Source organism: Phyllobates terribilis, unplaced genomic scaffold, assembly GCF_046119375.1.
Source record: "Phyllobates terribilis strain yellow unplaced genomic scaffold, ASM4611937v1 Scaffold_1__5_contigs__length_1240528914, whole genome shotgun sequence".
NCBI classification, from domain to species: domain Eukaryota; kingdom Metazoa; phylum Chordata; class Amphibia; order Anura; family Dendrobatidae; genus Phyllobates; species Phyllobates terribilis.
In genome coordinates, this window is record NW_027362761.1 from 1,100,662,189 (window position 1) to 1,100,681,971 (window position 19,783).

The 19,783-nt window shown below is 45.6% G+C and overlaps 1 protein-coding gene across 4 annotated transcripts in view; it reads left to right on the top strand.

Annotated features, from left to right (window-relative positions):
- Positions 1 to 19,783, top strand: part of ARAP2 (ArfGAP with RhoGAP domain, ankyrin repeat and PH domain 2) — a 593,408-nt gene that overhangs the window by 451,244 nt on the left and 122,381 nt on the right. For all 4 annotated transcript variants that reach the window (XM_073646268.1, XM_073646261.1, XM_073646254.1 and 1 more), the window contains one exon: positions 14,924 to 15,049. In XM_073646268.1, the coding sequence (XP_073502369.1) occupies positions 14,924 to 15,049 (126 nt within the window). The remainder of the gene's footprint in view (positions 1 to 14,923; positions 15,050 to 19,783) is intronic.

Genomic DNA, 19,783 nt, shown 5'->3' on the forward strand with positions numbered 1-19,783 from the left:
GTGTCTTGCGCATCTCGGAGCCCCAAAATTATTTTCCGGGCTAGATGCAGCTAAAAATTATTATTAATTTTAAATTTGGTGGAGCTTAGTATAGATGGCCTAATAGAATCAGTACTGCACACTGCTACAAAGCCCAAATTATTTTCCAGCCAAGATACAGATAAACATGATTAGTAATTTTAAATCTGGTGGAGCTTAGTATAGATGGCCTAATAGAATCATTACTGCACACTGCTACAAAGCCCAAATAATTTTCCAGCCAAGATGCAGATAAACATGATTAGTAATTTTCAATCTGGTGGAGCTTAGTATAGATGGCCTAATAGAATCCTTACTGCACACTGCTACAAAGCCCAAATAATTTTCCAGCCAAGATACAGATAAACATGATTAGTAACTTGAAAGCTTAAAACGGTTGGTGAGGTGATTTTAACCAATCATCAAGCTTTTACTCTCCCCAGGATGACACAGGGGTAGAAAAGTCATTTCGGATCCATGATTTGTTCATCTTTATGAACGTGAGTCTGTCTACATTATCAGTGGAGAGCCGCGTGCGCTTATCTGTCAGCACACCACCAGCAGCGCTGAACACACGTTCAGACAGAACGCTGGCTGCGGGGCATGACAAGATCTCCAAGGCGTAAGTGGCGAGCTACGGCCATTTATCCAGATCGGAAGCCCAAAAAGAGCAAGGGTCCAGTGACACAGTCATGGCTTCAATGTTTACTTGGAGATTCTCCTGTACCATGGTCTCTAGGCGTTGACTATGTGTCAGACTTCTTGTCTCCTGTGGCCTTGCAAAGGATGAGCTAAAAAAGTGGTGAAATGATTCCGCAAAATTGATGTTACCAGCAGATACTGTGTTTCTGTTACGGTTTGAGTGCTGAACACTCGACGGTCCCACGGGTGGCAAGTTGGAACTGTGAGATTCACTACGTGAACCACTGGTGTTTTGTGGAAAAGCACATGTACACTGTGTTCAAATTATTATGCAAAAAGTGTTTAGGAGTGATAAGGGAAGAATTTGTTTGCTTGTCAGTTAAACTCATTAATGTTGATGTGTGTCAGGGCTGTTTATATCACTGTAAGCAATTGCAGACACCTGTGCTAATTAGTTTTGCAGGTGTGTCCAATGAACGGCAAGACTACTTAAGAAGGCTGTCCCACATTATTAAGCAGCCTACATTTTCTGCCAAAATGGGAAAGAAAAAGGATGTGTCGGCTGCTGAGAAGCAACAAATTGTGGAGTGTTTAGGTCAAGGCATGACTGCAATCAACATAGTGCGATGATCAGGATGAAGTGTCTTGGCAATCAAGAAGTATGTAGCTGATTCACAGTACACATGTGTGCGTGCTGATGAGGGCAAATTGAGGACTCTTTCCTACAGGCAATTACGTCAGGTTAAAAGAGCAGCGGCAAAAAAGCCCTGTCATAGCAGCAGACAAGTTTTTGAAGCTGCTGGTGCCTCCAACGTCCCCCGAACAACAAGATGCAGGGTCCTTCAGAGGATTGCAGCTGTGCATACGCCATCCTGTCGACCTCCTCTATCCACTGCACTCAAGCAGAAACAGCTCCAATGGGCCAAACATTACATGAAGACTGATTTCAAAACTGTTTTGTTCACGGGTGAGTTCCGTGCAACGCTCGATGGTCCAGATGGATGGAGTGGAGGATGGCTGGTTGATGGACACCCCACGCAAACACGGCTACAGTGCCAACAAGGAGGAGGTGGAGTAATGTTTTGGGCTGGAATCATGGGGAGAGAGATTGTCAGCCCCTTTAGGATCCCTGAAGGGGTAAAGATGAACTCCATAATGTATGTGGAGTTTCTCAAACAGCACTTCCTGCCATGGTTCAAGAAGTAGAACCGTGTATTCCACAGCAAGATCATTTTCATGCATGATAATGCACCGTCTCATGCTGAACATAACACATCTGCATCTCTGGCTGATATGGGCATAAAAGGAGACAAACTTATGGTGTGACCCCCATGCTCCCCTGACCTCTACCCCATTCAGAACCTCTGGAGCATTATCAAAAGGAGTGTCTATGATGGCGGGAGGCAGTTCACATCTAGGCAACAGCTCTGGGAGGGTATTCTGTCCTCATGCAAAACAATTGAAGCAGAAACCATCCAAAACCTGACAAATTCAATGGACGAGAGAGTTCAGAACTCCTTTCCAACAAGGGGTCCTATGTGCAAATGTAACATCACCTAGAATAAAGTTTTGAGTTGAAAACTGTTTGATTTCAGTTTCTAATAACCTGCTAATGCTTATAATTTCAAAAATGACCATTTTTTTGGTCGTTATTAAAATGGAAAGGTTGATCGAAGAGTGTGGGGGATCTAAGAGTGTGGCAACCCAGTAGTCAGGATTACTTCGAATTCTGACAATCTGAGGGTCATGTTGCAGGTAGTGCAGCAAGAAGGCACTTATGTGTCTTGCGCATCTCGGAGCCCCAAAATTATTTTCCGGGCTAGATGCAGCTAAAAATTATTATTAATTTTAAATCTGGTGGAGCTTAGTATAGATGGCCTAATAGAATCATTACTGCACAATGCTACAAAGCCCAAATAATTTTCCAGCCAAGATACAGATAAACATGATTAGTAACTTGAAAGCTTAAAATGGTTGGTGAGGTGATTTTAACCAATCATCAAGCTTTTACTCTCCCCAGGATGACACAGGGGTAGAAAAGTCATTTCGGATCCATGATTTGTTCATCTTTATGAACGTGAGTCTGTCTACATTATCAGTGGAGAGCCGCGTGCGCTTATCTGTCAGCACACCACCAGCAGCGCTGAACACACGTTCAGACAGAACGCTGGCTGCGGGGCATGACAAGATCTCCAAGGCGTAAGTGGCGAGCTCCGGCCATTTATCCAGATTGGAAGCCCAAAAAGAGCAAGGATCCAGTAACACAGACATGGCTTCAATGTTTACTTGGAGATTCTCCTGTACCATGGTCTCTAGGCGTTGACTATGTGTCAGACTTCTTGTCTCCTGTGGCCTTGCAAAGGATGAGCTAAAAAAGTGGTGAAATGATTCCGCAAAATTGATGTTACCAGCAGATACTGTCTTTCTGTTACGGTTTGAGTGCTGAACACTCGACGGTCCCACGGGTGGCAAGTTGGAACTGTGAGATTCACTACGTGCACCACTGGTGTTTTGTGGAGAAGCACATGTAAGATTCTGCAACAGTCTCTGCTGATATTCCTGCATGCGTGCATCCCTTTCTATGGCAGGAATTATTTCTGAAAATTTACTTTTGTACCGGGGATCTAACAGTGTGGCAACCCAGTAGTCAGGATTATTTCTAATTCTCCCAATTCGAGGGTCATGTTGCAGGTAGTGCAGCAAGAAGGCACTCGTGTGTTGTGCATCCAGGAGCACCAAGTCCCTGTTGTGTTGGTGGCGAGGTAACAATCATGCTTCCTTCCTCTGTCCTCTCCCCCCAACCTCGCACAACAGAAATGAGATCAAGGTCTCCCTCATCTGATGAGTCTTCTATCAGTTCGTCCTCCACTTCTTCCTGGGCTCCTGCACCTTCCTCACTAGTTTGGCTGCTACCATGCGCCCTGGTAAAACCATCTCCCCCACCCTCACATGCCTGCCGCCTTGGTGCTGCCGACCGTCTGGACCATGCAGATGTTAGCCCTTCCGCATACAACTCCTCCTCCTCTATTTTCTCCACCTCCTCTTGTGCCACCACCTGACTCCGAATTCTGTTTAACATGTGCTCCAGCATGTAAATCACTGGAATAGTCATGCTGATAATGGAATCGTCAGCACTAAACATCTTCGTCGCCTTTTCAAAACTGTGCAGAAGGGTGCATAGGTCCCTAATCTGAGACCACTCCTCCAGCGTGATTTGCCCCACCTTTGGAACCCGTTGGCCCAGGCTATACGTCAGAACGTATTGCACCAGGGCTTGTCGGTGCTGCCACAGTCGCTGCCACATGTACAGAGTTGAATTCCACCGGGTAGGCACATCGCATTTTAGCCGGTGAAGTGGCAGGCCCAACGACTTCTGTAGAGATGTAAGTCGCTGAGCTGTGGGATGCGAACGGCGGAAGTGAGCACACAGCGACCGTGCCCTCTGCAGAAGGCTATCTAGTCAGGGATAGTGGGCTAAAAATTGCTGGACAACCAGGTTCAACACGTGAGCCATACAAGGCACGTGTGTGACATTGCCCCGGCGAAGGGCCGCACCCAGGTTTGCAGCATTGTCGCACACGGCCTTCCCTGGTTTCAGGTCCAGTGGAGACAACCATTCATGAAATTGGTTCTCCAGAGCTGACCACAAATCTGCAGCTGTGTGACTCACATTTCCCAGACTTTTCAAAGTAAAAACTGCCTGATGACGTTGAGCCCTACTGCCAGCATAGTAAGGAGGTGTGCAGGATCCCTTCTGCGTGGTTAGATAGCTTGTGGCATGACCAGACAGGCTTTGGGTGCAGGTGGAGGACCGAGAGGAGGTTGAGGAGGCAGAAGCAGTGGAGGAACTTTGACATAAAGAGGATTGACGCAAAACTCGTGGGGACGGCAAGACTTGGACAGCAGCCCCTTGTCCTGCTGTCACCATAGTTACCCAATGCCCAGTCAGCGACATGTAACGCCCCTGTCCATGCCTACTCGTCCAAATGTCTGTGGTGAAATGCACCCTGTCACACGCAGAGTTTCTCAAAGAAGCGCTGATGTTGTGTGCGACATGCTGGTGGAGCGCAGGCACACCTTTCTTTGAGAAGTAGTGCCGACTGGGCATCTGGTACTGGGGCACTGCAACGGACATAAGGTCTCGAAAATCCTCTGTGTCCACGTGGCGGAAAGGCAGCATTTCTGTAGCCAAGAGCTTGCAGATGATGAAATTCAACCTCATAGCTTTCTCATGGCTAGGAGGAAATGGTCTTTTACTTGTCCACATCTGAGGGACTGAGGGCTGGCTGTTGTGCTTACACGGGGTTGATTAGGGTGTCCCCGGCAAATTGACGGTCTGTGAGGAAGATGCAGGCGGACATGTTAGGTTGCCTTGATCCAAAGGTGGTGCTATCGATGTCGGACGGCGCTCAACACCAGCTGGTGTTACCACCTCCAAAGAAAATGATGACCTGCCAATCACGCTGGCTGTTGCAGGTAAAGAGGTGGCAGGTCTGCGTCCCAAAACAGCTGTGACTGCTGTCCCCCCAGTCACAGAGGATGAAGAGGCCGCAGATGCACAAGATGGGGCAGATGGTGGTTGGCCCGGCCGGCTAGACCGCATTGTAGCACAGTGAGCTTCCCACTGCAGCTTATGCTTCATGTCCATGTGCCGGTTCATGCATGAAGTACTCAAACTATGTATTTTTTGGCCTCTACTTAGCTTTTGTTGACAAATGTTACAGATAACACGAGTTGGGTCATCTTTATCGATCTGAAAAATTGCCCAGGCTATGCAAGGCTTAGCACCCATGCCACCTGAAGAGCCACCACGACTTGTGGTCAGAGGCAGAGTTGTGTTTGAGGATGCAGTTGTTGACGTGCTTCCAGTACTACGTCTCTGACAAGGAAGGCGCAACCTGACCTCGTCGTCACTAGCATCCTCCTCCACCTCCTTTGCTGACCTCATCTCTTGGCTGACTGTGGGTTGACAGTAAGTGGGATCTCCAACCTCATCATCATCACCCTGTGTTTTATCACACCCGTCGTCCTCAGAGCCAACCTGTTCCTGCCCTGACAAAAAACTAAAGTTGTCGCTCCAATCAGGTATTTGAGTCTCATCATCGTCTTCCTCATTGTCTCCACCAACAGGAGTTACAGTTTTCGAATGAGGGTCTACATTATGGTCAGAACCTTCTGCGTCTGGTCCTGGATCCGACTCATAAAGATTCTGGGCATCAGTGCAGATCATTTCCTCGTCGGGATTCACAGAAGCGCTAGAGCCGACCTCTGATTCCCAGGCTATAGTATGAGTAAACAGCTCTGCAGACTCAACCATCTGTTCTACCTCATACTCAGACGGGCAGCTGGAGATTTGGGAGCTGTGAAGAAGCAAGTGCGATTGGGGTGACACCTCTGAGGACTGGAGTATTTGTGATGTTGAAGTTGATGTGGAGGAGAGCCCACTTAAAGGAGCACTTGATATCCGTTGAAGCACCTGCTGTTTTTGTGCCTCATCTGGAATTTGTAGCGATTGGCGTGGCCGTAAGAAAGGGATCTTATCACATTGTCCGCTAAAAGAAGTAGACATTTTAGTTTTGCTGGAAGATGGTCTTTCTTCTGCAGATGTTACTGTTGCTTTAACACCTACTCCACGGACACAACCTTTTTTCCCCTTCCCAACACGCCTATTCCCCTTTCCACCAGCAGCAGGCCTTTTTCCACTCATTTTGGTGGTTAACTAATTCACAACTCTGGAGTTGTTTGCACAAAAAAACAATGGATGGGAACCGAGCAGAGCTGAGTGGCCAAACTGTGGTATTAGGCCAAAACTATTGTCTGGGTTAGATGCAGAAAAAAATTATATTCAGTTTGCAACCTGATGGAGGTCAGTATAGATGGACAAATAGAACAAGTCCCACACACTGCTAGAAGGCCAAATATTTTTTCAGAGCTAGATGCAGAAAAATATTATATTCAATTTGCAACCTGATGGAGGTCAGTATAGATGGACTAATAGAACAAGTCCCACACACAGCTAGAAGCCCAAATATTTTTTCAGAGGTAGATGCAGAAAAAAAATATATTCAGTTTGCAACCTGATGGAGGTCAGTATAGATGGACTAATAGAACAAGTCCCACACACTGCTAGAAGGCCAAATATTTTTTCAGAGCTAGATGCAGAAAAACTTTAGATTCAATTTACAACCTGATGGAGGTCAGTATAGATGGACTAATAGAACAAGTCCCACACACTGCTAGAAGCCCAAATAGTTTTTCAGAGGTAGATGCAGAAAAAAATTATATTCAGTTTGCAACCTGATGGAGGTCAGTATAGATGGACTAATAGAACAAGTCCCACACACTGCTAGAAGGCCAAATATTTTTTCAGAGCTAGATGCAGAAAAATATTATATTCAATTTGCAACCTGATGGAGGTCAGTATAGATGGACTAATAGAACAAGTCCCACACACAGCTAGAAGCCCAAATATTTTTTCAGAGGTAGACGCAGAAAAAAATTATATTCAGTTTGCAACCTGATGGAGGTCAGTATAGATGGACTAATAGAACAAGTCTCACACACTGCTAGAAGGCCAAATATTTTTTCAGAGCTAGATGCAGAAAAATATTGTATTCAGTTTGCAACCTGATGGAGGTCAGTATAGATGGACTAATAGAACAAGTCCCACACACTGCTAGAAGCCCAAATATTTTTTCAGAGGTAGATGCAGAAAAAAATTATATTCAGTTTGCAACCTGATGGAGGTCAGTATAGATGGACTAATAGAACAAGTCCCACACACTGCTAGAAGGCCAAATAGTTTTTCAGAGCTAGATGCAGAAAAATATTATATTCAATTTGCAACCTGATGGAGGTCAGTATAGATGGACTAATAGAACAAGTCCCACACACTGCTAGAAGGCCAAATATTTTTTCAGAGCTAGATGCAGAAAAAAATTATATTCAATTTGCAACCTGATGGAGGTCAGTATAGATGGACTAATAGAACAAGTCCCACACACTGCTAGAAAGCCACATATTTTTTCAGAGCTAGATGCAGAAAAAAATTATATTCAATTTGCAACCTGATGGAGATCAGTATAGATGGACTAATAGAACAAGTCCCACACACTGCTAGAAGGCCAAATATTTTTTCAGAGCTAGATGCAGATAAAAATTATTTTGAATTTGCAACCTGATGGAGGTCAGTATAGATGGACTAATAGAACAAGTCCCACACACTGCTAGAAGCCCAAATATTTTTTCAGAGCTAGATGCAGAAAAAATTATATTCAATTTGCAACGTGATGGAGGTCAGTATAGATGGACTAATAGAACAAGTCCCACACACAGCTAGAAGCCCAAATATTTTTTCAGAGGTAGATGCAGAAAAAAATTATATTCAGTTTGCAACCTGATGGAGGTCTGTATAGATGGACAAATTGAATGATGCTATGCCCAAAAGGTTTTACTTCACTAGGTGCAGTAAAAAAATTGGTATTCTATACACAGGTGGTGTAGCTTGCAACACAGATAGGCTACTCCACTGACTAACACACTCTGCAATAGGCCAAAAAGCATTAGCTTTGCTAGATTTAGCCAAATGCTGTGAAAAAAACTTGCACAGCACTGGCACAGACCTGCCTGGCAAAAACTGATAGGAACTGATGTAACTTAGTCCTGAAAAGGACTGCAATTATAATTAGTCTTTACTCCCACAACCTATCTATTTAAGAGCACAGACCTGCCTGATAAAAGTCGTAGGAAATGCTGTAACCTAGTCCTTAAAAGGAATGCAATCACAACTATTCCCTACTCTCAAGCTATCTGTAGATTTGAGCGAAAATTGGCTTGAAATTAACAAGGTACAGCGCACACAGCAACAGCGGTGCCGTCTAACACGCAACTGCAGCAGTAAGAAAATGGTGGTGATGGGGAAAATGGCTGGGTCTTATAGGGCAAAGACATGTGACATACACTGCCAATGACACATGCCCTTGCTTGTGTGAAAAAAAGCACTTCGCTCCGTGTGTGCGCTGCTGATAGGCTGACAAATTGCACCTCCCCACTGTAAATGCAGGAAAGAGAAAAAAAAAATGGAGATCTCCATTATTCCTGCAGAGATCCATCCCCTGCCCCTCCCCCAGCCCCGCTGTACACTCAAATTGCGTATTAACATTAATTTTCATCATTACTGAGAAAAAATCCAGTTATGATTTTGGTGCACGAACAGTTATCGAACATAACCTCGAACAGCCGATTTTTTTTCAAATCGTTCGTGTTCGCCGAATGGCTCGAACACCGCCCAATACAGCTCGAATTTGAGATTGGCGAACAGTTCGAGTCGAACAACGCTCATCTCTAGTCTTGTTGAAGCGTTCTACTAGGCCTTCCGTCTGTGGATGATAAACCGAGGTCGGAAGCTGAGTTATCTGAAGGACTCTGCGAAGCTCCTTCTTCACCTTGCTCATGAAGGGGGTTCCTTGGTTTGTCAGAATCTCTTTTGGTAGACCTGTCCGAGCAAAATTATGGACCAGCTCTCGGGCTATACTTTTACTGGACATGTTCCTTAGGGGAACCGCTTCCGGATACCGAGTCGCATAGTCCATGACGACCAGGATATATTGGTGGCCCCGAGCTGATTTAACTAAGGGGCCCATGAGGTCCATGGCAATCATCTCAAAGGGAACCTCTATCACAGGTAGTGGGACTAAGGGGCTACGGAAGTGGGAGGAGGGAGCGGTTATTTGGCAGGTGGGGCAGGACCTACAATAGTTTTGAACTTCTCGATAACACCCTGGCCAATAAAACCTTCTCAATATCCTCTCCTGAGTTTTCTCGACCCCTAGGTGTCCCCCCAGAACATGTGAATGGGCCATATCTAGCACCCGCCATCAGTATGGCCCCGGCACTAACAGCTGTTCCACTATCTCACCACCCCTCAGTTTGGCCACCCGATGTAGCAACTCCCCCTGCACTGCAAAGTGGGGGAATCTGGTGTCGGCCCCCGGCTCTTGGGCAACCCCATTACATACAGTAACCTGGTCGAACGCCCCTTTTAAGGTCAGGTCTCGAACTTGAGCAGTCCCAAAGTTCTCTCTGGACATATCTAACGCAGGGAGGTCGGCCTCCTCGGTCACCGTCTCACCCTCATCACCGACAAGGGCGCAAAGTGGGAACTCCTCCCTCTGAGACTTCGTCAGGGGTTCTTCTTCAAGGACCTGGCTTTTCCCCATGCTACTTAGTCCAGTCCCCTTCCCCCACAAGTCCCAGAATAAGGAAAAATCATGGCCCAATATGACGGGATGTATCAGGTCCTTTACTACCCCGACTTCATGGGACTGGGCACGACAGTCTGTCCCCACTGTTACTGTGGCCACGGGATAGTCCTTGGCGTCACCATGGATGCACCAAACGCCCAGGGTTTTGGAAGGGATCAACTGGTGGGGAAGGGATGCTCTGATCAAGGTCACCAGACTCCCGGAGTCCAACAGCCCAAGCACTTTTACTCCATTAATAGACACTGCACACGCCTGCGGCCCCTCACCGGGTTGACAGTCCACGCTACAGGCTGGATAGGCATAATAGGAGACCCGTCTACCTAGGCTGCAGTCCATGGACTCAGGGGATATTTGACACCTGGCGGCTACATGTCCAGGGTTGTGACACTGCCAGCAAACTATATGTTTACCAACTGTTCTAACGGCACCTTCAGTGGGAGTGGGACGCCCCCCTGTGGTGGCTCTAGACGCCTTCCGTGGTGAACCCGCCCCCCTTTGGGTATCCCAGTAGGGAGAAGTGACTGCATTCGGTTTCACAAGAGATCTCTCGACTACCTGGCACCTCTCTACCAGGCCGATGAAGTCATCTGTGTTCTGGGGATCACCCTGGGCAACCCAGGTCTGTACTGGCTTTGGAAGGGAATGCATGTCAATCACCACCCGCTCAACCATCTGGGCTGAAGTGGAGGACTCCGGTTGTAGACACTTCTGAACTAGATGCAGGAGGTCAAACATCTGCGAGCAAGGGGGTTTGTCGCTAGCATACGCCCAGTGATGAACTCGTCGGGCTCTCACCGCCATATTTACTCCCAGACATGCTAAGATCTCTGTCTTTAGTTTGGGATACTCCTTAGCATCTTGCAGCGCCAAGTCAAAATACGCCTTCTGGGGTTCACTCGATAAATATGGCGCCAGAACCTCTGCCCACTGTGCTGGTGGAAGTCTCTCCCGATCAGCCACCTTCTCAAAAACAGTCAGAAATGCTTCTACATCATCCCCAGGGGTCATCTTCTGCATGGCCCACCTTACCGCCTTCCTGACGTGAGAATCATCAGTCGGCCCTGGGGTTGGGGCGGCCGCCCTGCTCTGGATGGCGTCCGCCAAAAGCTGTATCTGCTGTTGTGCCTCTTGCTGGTGCTGCTGCTGCAACTTTTGCTGCAACTGGATTTGCTGAAGCAACAGTTTGGTTGTCTCCTGGTGCTGCTGCTGTTTGCTCTGCTGGGCCTGTAGGTGTTGCTGCTGCATGCTCTGCTGGGCCTGGACCAGGTGCTTAACGAGCTCCTCCATGCTGCTTGACTTCTCTGGCTGTCTGGCAGCCTTCACCCAGGACATCCACCGGTCTTTGTGGCAGGTACACATGTTCCTGGAATCCTGCATGCACTCTCACACCAACTGTGGCAAGACGACTCGCTCGGCTCTCCAGGAGGCAGACTCAGGACACACATTCTCAGGTTACCTTTCTGCTGGTTTATTGTCTGGCATAAACTCGTGCAGGGTTTCGCAGAAAAAATAAACAAGACCCCTCTGGGTTAAATGGAAAAACAAAACAAAGTATAGCTCAGTCCATAGTTGAGCGGGTTCCGCCCGCTCTCGGCAGCATAAACTTCACAGGTAACAAGCTCTGCAGCTTCCACAATACTGTCTGGAGACTTCCCTCTCCAGACCACACTTCACAGGAAAAAAAACAGGACTGAACTTTTACACATTGCTCAGCCACACCCTGAGGGGATGTAGGGGGAATGGCGTCCCGCCCTCTTTGCCATTCCCATAAAACCGCACACCCTTTAACAGAGTAAATCTACCAGCATACAGTGGGTATGGAAAGTATTCAGACCCCTTCAAATTTTTCTCTCTTTGTTTCATTGCAGCCATTTGGTAAATTCTAAAGAGTTAATTTTTTTTCTCATTAAAGTACACTCTGCATCCCATCTTGACTGAAAAAAAACAGAAATGTAAACATTTTTGCAAATTTATTAAAAAAGAAAAGCTGAAATATCACATGGTCATAAGTATTTAGACCCTTTGCTCAGTATTGAGTAGAAGCACTCTTTTGAGCTAGTACAGCCATGAGTCTTCTTGGGAATGATGCAGTTTTTCACACCTGGATTTGGGGATCCTCTGCCATTCTTCCTTGCAGATCCTCTCCAGTTCCGTCAGGTTGAATGGTGAACATTGGTGGACAGCCATTCTCAGGTCTCTCCAGAGATGCTCAATTGGGTTTAGTTCAGGGCTCTGGCTGAGCCAGTCAAGAAAGGTCACAGAGTTGTTCTGAAGCCACTCCTTTGTTATTTTAGCTGTGTGCTTAGGGTCATTGTCTTGTTGGAAGGTGAACCTTCGGCCAAGTCTGAGGTCCAGAGCACCCTGGAAGAGGTTTTCATCCAGGATATCTCTGTACTTGGCCGCATTCATGTTTCCTTCAATTGCAACCAGTCATCCTGTCCCTGCAGCTGTAAAAAAAACACCCCCATAGCATGATGCTGCCACCACCATCTTTCACTGTTGGGATTGCATTGGGCAGGTGATGAGCAGTGCCTGGTTTCTCCACACATACCGCTTAGAATTATCACCAAAAAGTTCTATCTTCGTCTCATCAGACCAGGAAATCTTATTTCTCATAGTCTGGGAGTTCTTCATGTGTTTTTGAGCAATCTCTATGCGGGTTTTCATATGTCTTGCAATGGGGAGAGGCTTCTGTTGGGCCACTCTGCCATAAAGACCCGACTAGTGGAGGTCTGCAGTGATAGTTGACTTTGTGGAACTTTTTCCCATCTCCCTACTGCATCTCTGGAGCTCAGCCACAGTGATCTTGGGGTTCTTCTTTACCTCTCTCACCAAGGCTCTTCTCCCATGATTGCTCAGTTTGGCTGGACGGCCAGGTCTAGGAAGACTTCTGGTGGTCCCAAACTTCTTCCATTTAAGGATTATGGAGGCCACTGTGCTCTTATGAACCTTGAGTAATGCAGAAATTCTTTTGTAACCTTGGCCAGATCTGTGCCTTGCCACAATTCTGTCTCTGAGTTCCTTGGGCAGTTCCTTTGAGCTCATGATTCTCATTTGGTCTGACATGCACTGTGAGCTGTGAGGACTTATATAGACAGGTGTGTGCCTTTCCAAATCAAGTCCTATCAGTTTAATTAAACACAGCTGGACTCCAATGAAGGAGTAGAACCATCTCAAGGAGGATCACAAGGAAATGGACAGCATGTGACTTAAATATGAATGTTTGAGCAAAGGGTTTGAATACTTATGATCACGTGATATTTCAGTTTTTCTTTTTTAATAAATTTGCAAAAATTTCTACATTTCTGTTATTTTTCAGTCAAGATGGGGTGCAGAGTGTACTTTAATGAGAAAAAAATGAACTTTTTAGAATTTACCAAATGGCTGCAATAAAACAAAGAGTGAAAAATTTAAAGGGGTCTGAATACTTTCTGTACCCACTGTATAACATGCTGGCAGAAAAATAAAGTAAGTCTTAGTTCACACAGGAGAGCATCCTGAGTGACACATACCTCCCCTCACATATAAAACCAGTGACACTGTCACAACATGTACATAGTCATAACCCATTGGATCAAACTACACAAGTAGATAATGTTTCTTCACACATGGATAAACTGCGTATCTTGGGATTTAGGTAAGTGATATGACTGTTTGGGAAGAAAGCTACAGTTATCATATTACTTCAGTGAAATTAGTTGTATGTCTCCTTGATTAACGAGAACCTGACAGCACAATTTTGTAATGTAAAGTAAAGACAGAGCAGCATTGCAACCATGTATTTACTTTATATTACATAATTTTGCTGATTGGTTTTCTTTAACCTAGAACTAATTAATGGAAACAGATTTGCTTAGATTATCTCCAGTTATACAGTTATGTAAATGAGAAAAATAGATCATATGCCAATCAGCCATAACACTGGGCTGATTTAATGTAGGTCCACCATGACCAGACAAAAAATGTAGACTTTGAAGGTGTTATGTTATAAGTCACAAAAAAATATTAGCTTCAGAATTCTTGAATCAGGCAAGGCCACCATTTTGCATTTCTCTGTGATCCAGTATGACCTATAGGGTTCGCTCACACTGGTGAGTAGCCAGCATAAAACTCGGACGAGTGCTATCGTTCCTTGGATTGTTTCACTTCTGGTTTTGTCCTGAGGTACCTGACATTTTTTCCATTAATTTTTTCAGCGAGTTTTTTATATACATTTTCATTCCATTTTTGATATGGAGTTTTTTGTCTTTCTTTGGAGGTACGTCACGCTATAAAAAAAAACTGTTTTTTTATACTTTCTGGTGTTTGACTTTGATAAAACTTCATGTGTGGATTACATGCGTTTTTGATGAGTTTCTGCATTTTTTACTTGCAGATTTTCCCTATCTAATGCAAGTTTATGGGGAAAATCTACACAGAAACCTCAGTGCACCCACAAGAGAAATTGACATGTTGAGGATTTGAAACACGCACCGCAGGTCAGTTTACACTGAGTAAAAAGCACAATTGGCATGAGATTCCTATAAATTCCATCCACTTTGCTAGAAATGTAAAATGCAGCTGAAATGCACAGCATCACAAATTCACCAATAACTCATCGTTGGTACACAATTTTAAGCAGATTTATGACCATATCTAAGTTAAGCTGAATTTTGGAATCATGAATCAGACTTCAGATGTAAAACATAAGAGTTACAAATCTTGCCAGATTCATAGATAATTTATTCTGCAGCCAACCATGTGCATTAAAGCTATAAAAGCAAAATAGTTGAAAAAAATATTGAAACTCAATTGCAATAAAAAAAATGTTTTTAGCCCAAAATATATACAATTAAGGGAAAAATAATGTCCTTGTAGTTGCCCAGATTGTGGACAGACCCTATAAAGAGAAAAATGCTGAAGTTTCCTAGCACAACTGATACTGCACTAACATTTGTGAACAAGAAAAGTGAATACAATTATTTTGTACTTTATTTTTTCTTTATTTTTTTATTTCATAGAACGTCCTATGCACTACAAGGAGAATGTTTTAGCCACAGTTTTAGAATGGAGCATGCTTCCTGATCCAGGAGCAGCCTACCTGCTTGTAAAACGGTTTTACACAATTAATCACCTACTCAATAGAGGTAAGTTTTTATATTCAATCAAAAAAAGTTACAGTGATTAGTGATGAGCGAGCACTAAAATGCTCGGGTACTCATTGCTTGGGTCGATCAAATTGGAATACTCAGGTGCTGGACCCGAGCAACGAGCCCAATGTAAGTCTATGGGAAGCTCGAGCATTTTTCAGGCGGCTCCTCCCGGCGGTATGCAGAGGGCCTAAAAATTGCCCAAATCTATGGGAGCAGTGCTCAAATGAAATGGGGTCAGCATGAGGAAGACCCCTGGAAGCATTTCTGACTCCCAGGTCACTTCTGTCAAAAACGTTGTCAGAGGTATTACGCCACTTTTACGGACTCACAATAAAACATACCAAAACTAAACCAAAATGGATTTTCCTGGGAAATATGTTAAGGAACATCCTTTCCATGACATGTACAACGTATATAAAGCAAAATAAATAACCAAAAACATAAATACTCCTCCACACCTTGGGCTATGTTCATGTGGCACCCCTGAGGGTTCAATCGCCACAAGGGTACTGCACCTCAGTTCGAGGTGTGGTATTTCCTCTTCCAGGTAAGGATGGAGCATCTCTCAGGACCCTACTTCACCATTCAACACTACACTGTGTGCAGAATTATTAGGCAAGTTGTATTTTAGAGGATTATTTTTATTATTGATCAACAACTATGTTCTCAATCAACCCAAAAGACTCATAAATATCCAAGCTTAGAATTTTTGGAAGTTGGAGTGTTTTTTTTTTAGATTTGGCTATCTTAGGAGGATATCTGTTTGTGCAGGCAACTATTACTGTGCCGAATTATTAGGCAACGTAATAAAAACCAAATATAATCCCATCTCACTTGTTTATTTTCACCAGGTAAACCAATATCAGTGCACAAAATTTAGAAATAAACATTTCCGACATGCAAAAACAAAAACCAAAAAACTTAGTGATCAATATAGCCACCTTTCTTTATGATGACACTCAACAGCCTTCCATCCATAGATTCTGTCAGTTGCTTGATCTGTTTTCGATCAACATTGCGGGCAGCAGCCACCACAGCCTCCCAGACACTGTTCCGAGAGGTGTACTGTTTTCCCTCCCTGTAGATCTCACATTTTATGATGGACCACAGGTTCTCTATCGGGTTCAGATCAGGTGAACAAGTGGGCCATGTCATTATTTTTTCTTCTTTTAGACCTTTACTGGCCAGCCACGCTGTGGAGAAGTTGGGTGCATGTGATGGAGCATTGCCCTGCATGAAAATCATGTTTTTCTTCAATGATACCGACTTCTTCCTGTACCACTGCTTGAAGAAGATGTCTTCCAGAAACTGGCAGTAGGTCTGGGAGTTGAGCTTCACTCCATCCTCAACCCAAAAAGGTCCCACAAGTTCATCTTTGATGATACCAGCCCATACCAGTACCCCACCTCCACTTTGCTGGCATCTGAGTCGGAGTGGAGCTCTCTTCCCTTTACTGATCTTGCCTCTGGCCCAACCATCTGGACCATCAAGAGTCACTCTCATTTCATCAGTCCATAAAACCTTTGAAAAATCAGTCTTATGATATTTCTTGGCCCTTTCTTGACGTTTTATCTTATGTTTCTTGTTCAAAGGTGGTCGTTTTTCAGCCTTCCTTACCTTAGCCATGTCCCTGAGTATCGCACACCTTGTGCTTTTTGATACTCCAGTAACATTGCAGCTCTGAAATATGGCAAAACTGGTGGCGAATGGCATCTTGGCAGCTTCACGCTTGATTTTCCTCAATTCATGGGCAGTTATTTTGCGCCTTTTTTGGCCAAAACGCTTCTTGCGTCCCTGTTGGCTATTTGCCATGAAACGCTTGATTGTTCGGTGATCACGCTTCAAAAGTTTGGAAATTTCAAGACTGCTGCATCCCTCTGCAAGACATCTCACAATTTTGGACTTTTCAGAGCCCGTCAAATCTTTCTTCTGACCCATTTTGCCAAAGGAAAGGAAGTTGCCTAATAATTAAGCACACCTTATATAGGGTGTTGATGTCATTAGTCAACACCCCTCCTCATTATAGAGATGCACATCACCAGATTTACTTAATTGGTAGTTGGCTCTCAAGCCTATGCAGCTTGGAGTAGAACAACATGTATAAAAAGTATCATGTGATCAAAATACTCATTTGCCTAATAATTCTGCACACAGTGTACACCACTCCTGTCCTGAAGGGGGCCTAAATGCACCAGGGTGCTGCCCCGGCCCGGGATAGAGGAGATGGGGGGAACCAAATGATAGGGGGAACCATGTAGTGGGTGAGGGTGGAGGACACACTTTTAGGAAACACTTATTCTTTTATATCTATATTATTCTTTTATATCTACGGCCATCTTAAGTTCAAGGTCTTTGATTGTGGTCTTCATCTGTGATTGTGGTCTTTGTCTCTGATTGTGGTCACCTGCCAGAGTCCAGCTTAAGGCCGCAGCCGACTGAAGATACACGGTCCTCGTTCTCTGGCCTTGAGACGAGGAGCGGGTCAGAGTTAACCACTGTCTCTACCAAGGTCCTTACCTAAGAAGGCCTGGAGGGGAGCGGAGGAGATAGGCTCCACAGGCAAAAGGATCCCAGGGGGATACGGACGGAGCGGAGTCGCCACCTGCATTCTTTATTCTGGCCTAGTCAGAGGGATTCCTGCTGCAAGAGAGGTGACCGGCCCCCGATATCTGACTTTGTTACTTCACATCTCAGTCGGAAAAGCCCGGAGGCTTAATGGATCCCAGGGGTGATACGGACGGAGCGGCTTAAGCCACCTGTATCTCTCTACCAGTGTTTATCCAGTGGGACCCGGCCTTACACCTTGTTCTAACCACACACAGTCAGGAGAAGACTTAGTGGGAGAATCTTCCAAGGAGAGGAACACACACCAGAGGGGTCTCGACAGGTGCTCATGATCTACCTGGAAAGTGCTGAACAACCCCCTTCCCGGTGGCCGCAGTACGCCGTGTGTAGCAGAGGGAAGCTTTGTGGCTAAAGTTTATCTGAATGTGAGTAAAAACCCTGGATGACTACACACCGCCTCAGCCTGTTATTTCCTGCATGGCACTGCACCGACCACTCTTCCTCACACTGCCCTGAGGCCTGCTCCGCCTGCGGGGAGCTGTTCCATCTAAGCTGCCCGTAACACCGGCCAAAGTGGACTGAAGCAGCGCTGGTGCTCATCACAGGAAACCGTAGGTGGTGTAGTCGAAAAATACCACTCTTACTTGAAAGCCCATTAAAATCTTTTTATGTGACCGCCCTGGGCACGGTCCGGGTCCAGGCCACGACTGCCTCCTCCGCTACTCCTACACCGACCCGGCTCCGAGTAACCCCATTTCTCAGGGAGGGCCTCACATTCACACGTAGCGTTTTTGATGCATTTTTGAACTTTTGCATTGCTTTCAACCAAGGCTAATGCATTCACAAGGAAATTTCATTTTAACATTTTACAACCTTATCTGGCCATGTGGTGTGTGACACATCATCAGACACATGCATACAGTGCTGAAAAGTCATGGGAACAGCATGGGGAAGACCTCTGGAAGCATCTCTGACTCCCAAGTCACTGCCTAAAAGTGTGCCCATCATAAGTGATCCTTGGCGCATGCGAAGATTCCTCCCGCCATGAACCTGTCATTGCAGACTTGCAACAATCACAGTCGACGTCCTTGTCCCACTGCAGCGTTCAGTTGTCACTACCCCATTCCATGGAATGCAAGCCCAACTATGCAGGCAGCCAGCCACCCACCCACCCAAAGGCTGCAATACTATACTGCCAAATTTTTGACATCTGCTTGCACTTGAAATGTGGCCTTTTAGGCTCGTGGAGGCGGAAGCTTTTCATAACCTCATGCCGGTGGCAGCTGGGTGTCCATTTCCCAGTATCGCCTCCGCCTTCCACAAGCACGGGTCCCACAACATTACCCATGCCCGCCCCAGTGCACTTACTGGGTAGGACCACCTAACCACAAACACGTGGACACGTGAATGTGGCCAGGGATGGTACGGAGCCAGTCCACAACTTTTTTTGCTGACAGTTGTATTTAGCTCAGTGAAAGGACTAGCATAGAGGGAAACCCTATCTGCCCTGCGTGTCATTTCTCACAGGAAGTCCTGTAATGCTGCTTTCACTTGAAATGTGGCCTTTTAGGCTCGTGGAGGCGGAAGCTTTTCACAACCACATGCCTCGTGTCCATACTATGTCCCCAGCCGTCACTATTTCTCCTGGTGTTGTCTCCGTCTTCTACAAATGCGGGTCCCTGAACATTACTGCTGGTACTTTTCTGTGGGAATTTGCTTGCCTCCTACCAGCCTGGAATATTTCCAGCAAATTATAGTACGAAGCCATGGTATTAGCACTGCCCCCAGTACCAGAAGCGAAGCCATCCCCAATTTCCTTCTCAGGAATTTTATTAGGTAGACTGAGTGGCTGCCCAAATACATTTTCTCACAAAGGAGCTGAAGATGAAGTGGCAGTAGGTGCAAGTTTCTCCAGCCTGTTAGATATTAGAGGGTGAACAGCAGCACATTGGATCAGTGGTTAGCACTGAAAACTTGCAGCGCTGGGATCCTGGGTTCAAATCCCAGCAAGGACAACATCTGCAAGGACTTTGTATGTTGTCCCCGTGTTTGCTTGTGTTTCCTCCTCAGTAAAAAAGTAGCCACAGAGTGTCCTGGAACCTTTCCACACACTTTTCTTAGCCAGGACTGCTTCTTGGCAGGGTTGGATGGTCCCACCAGAGA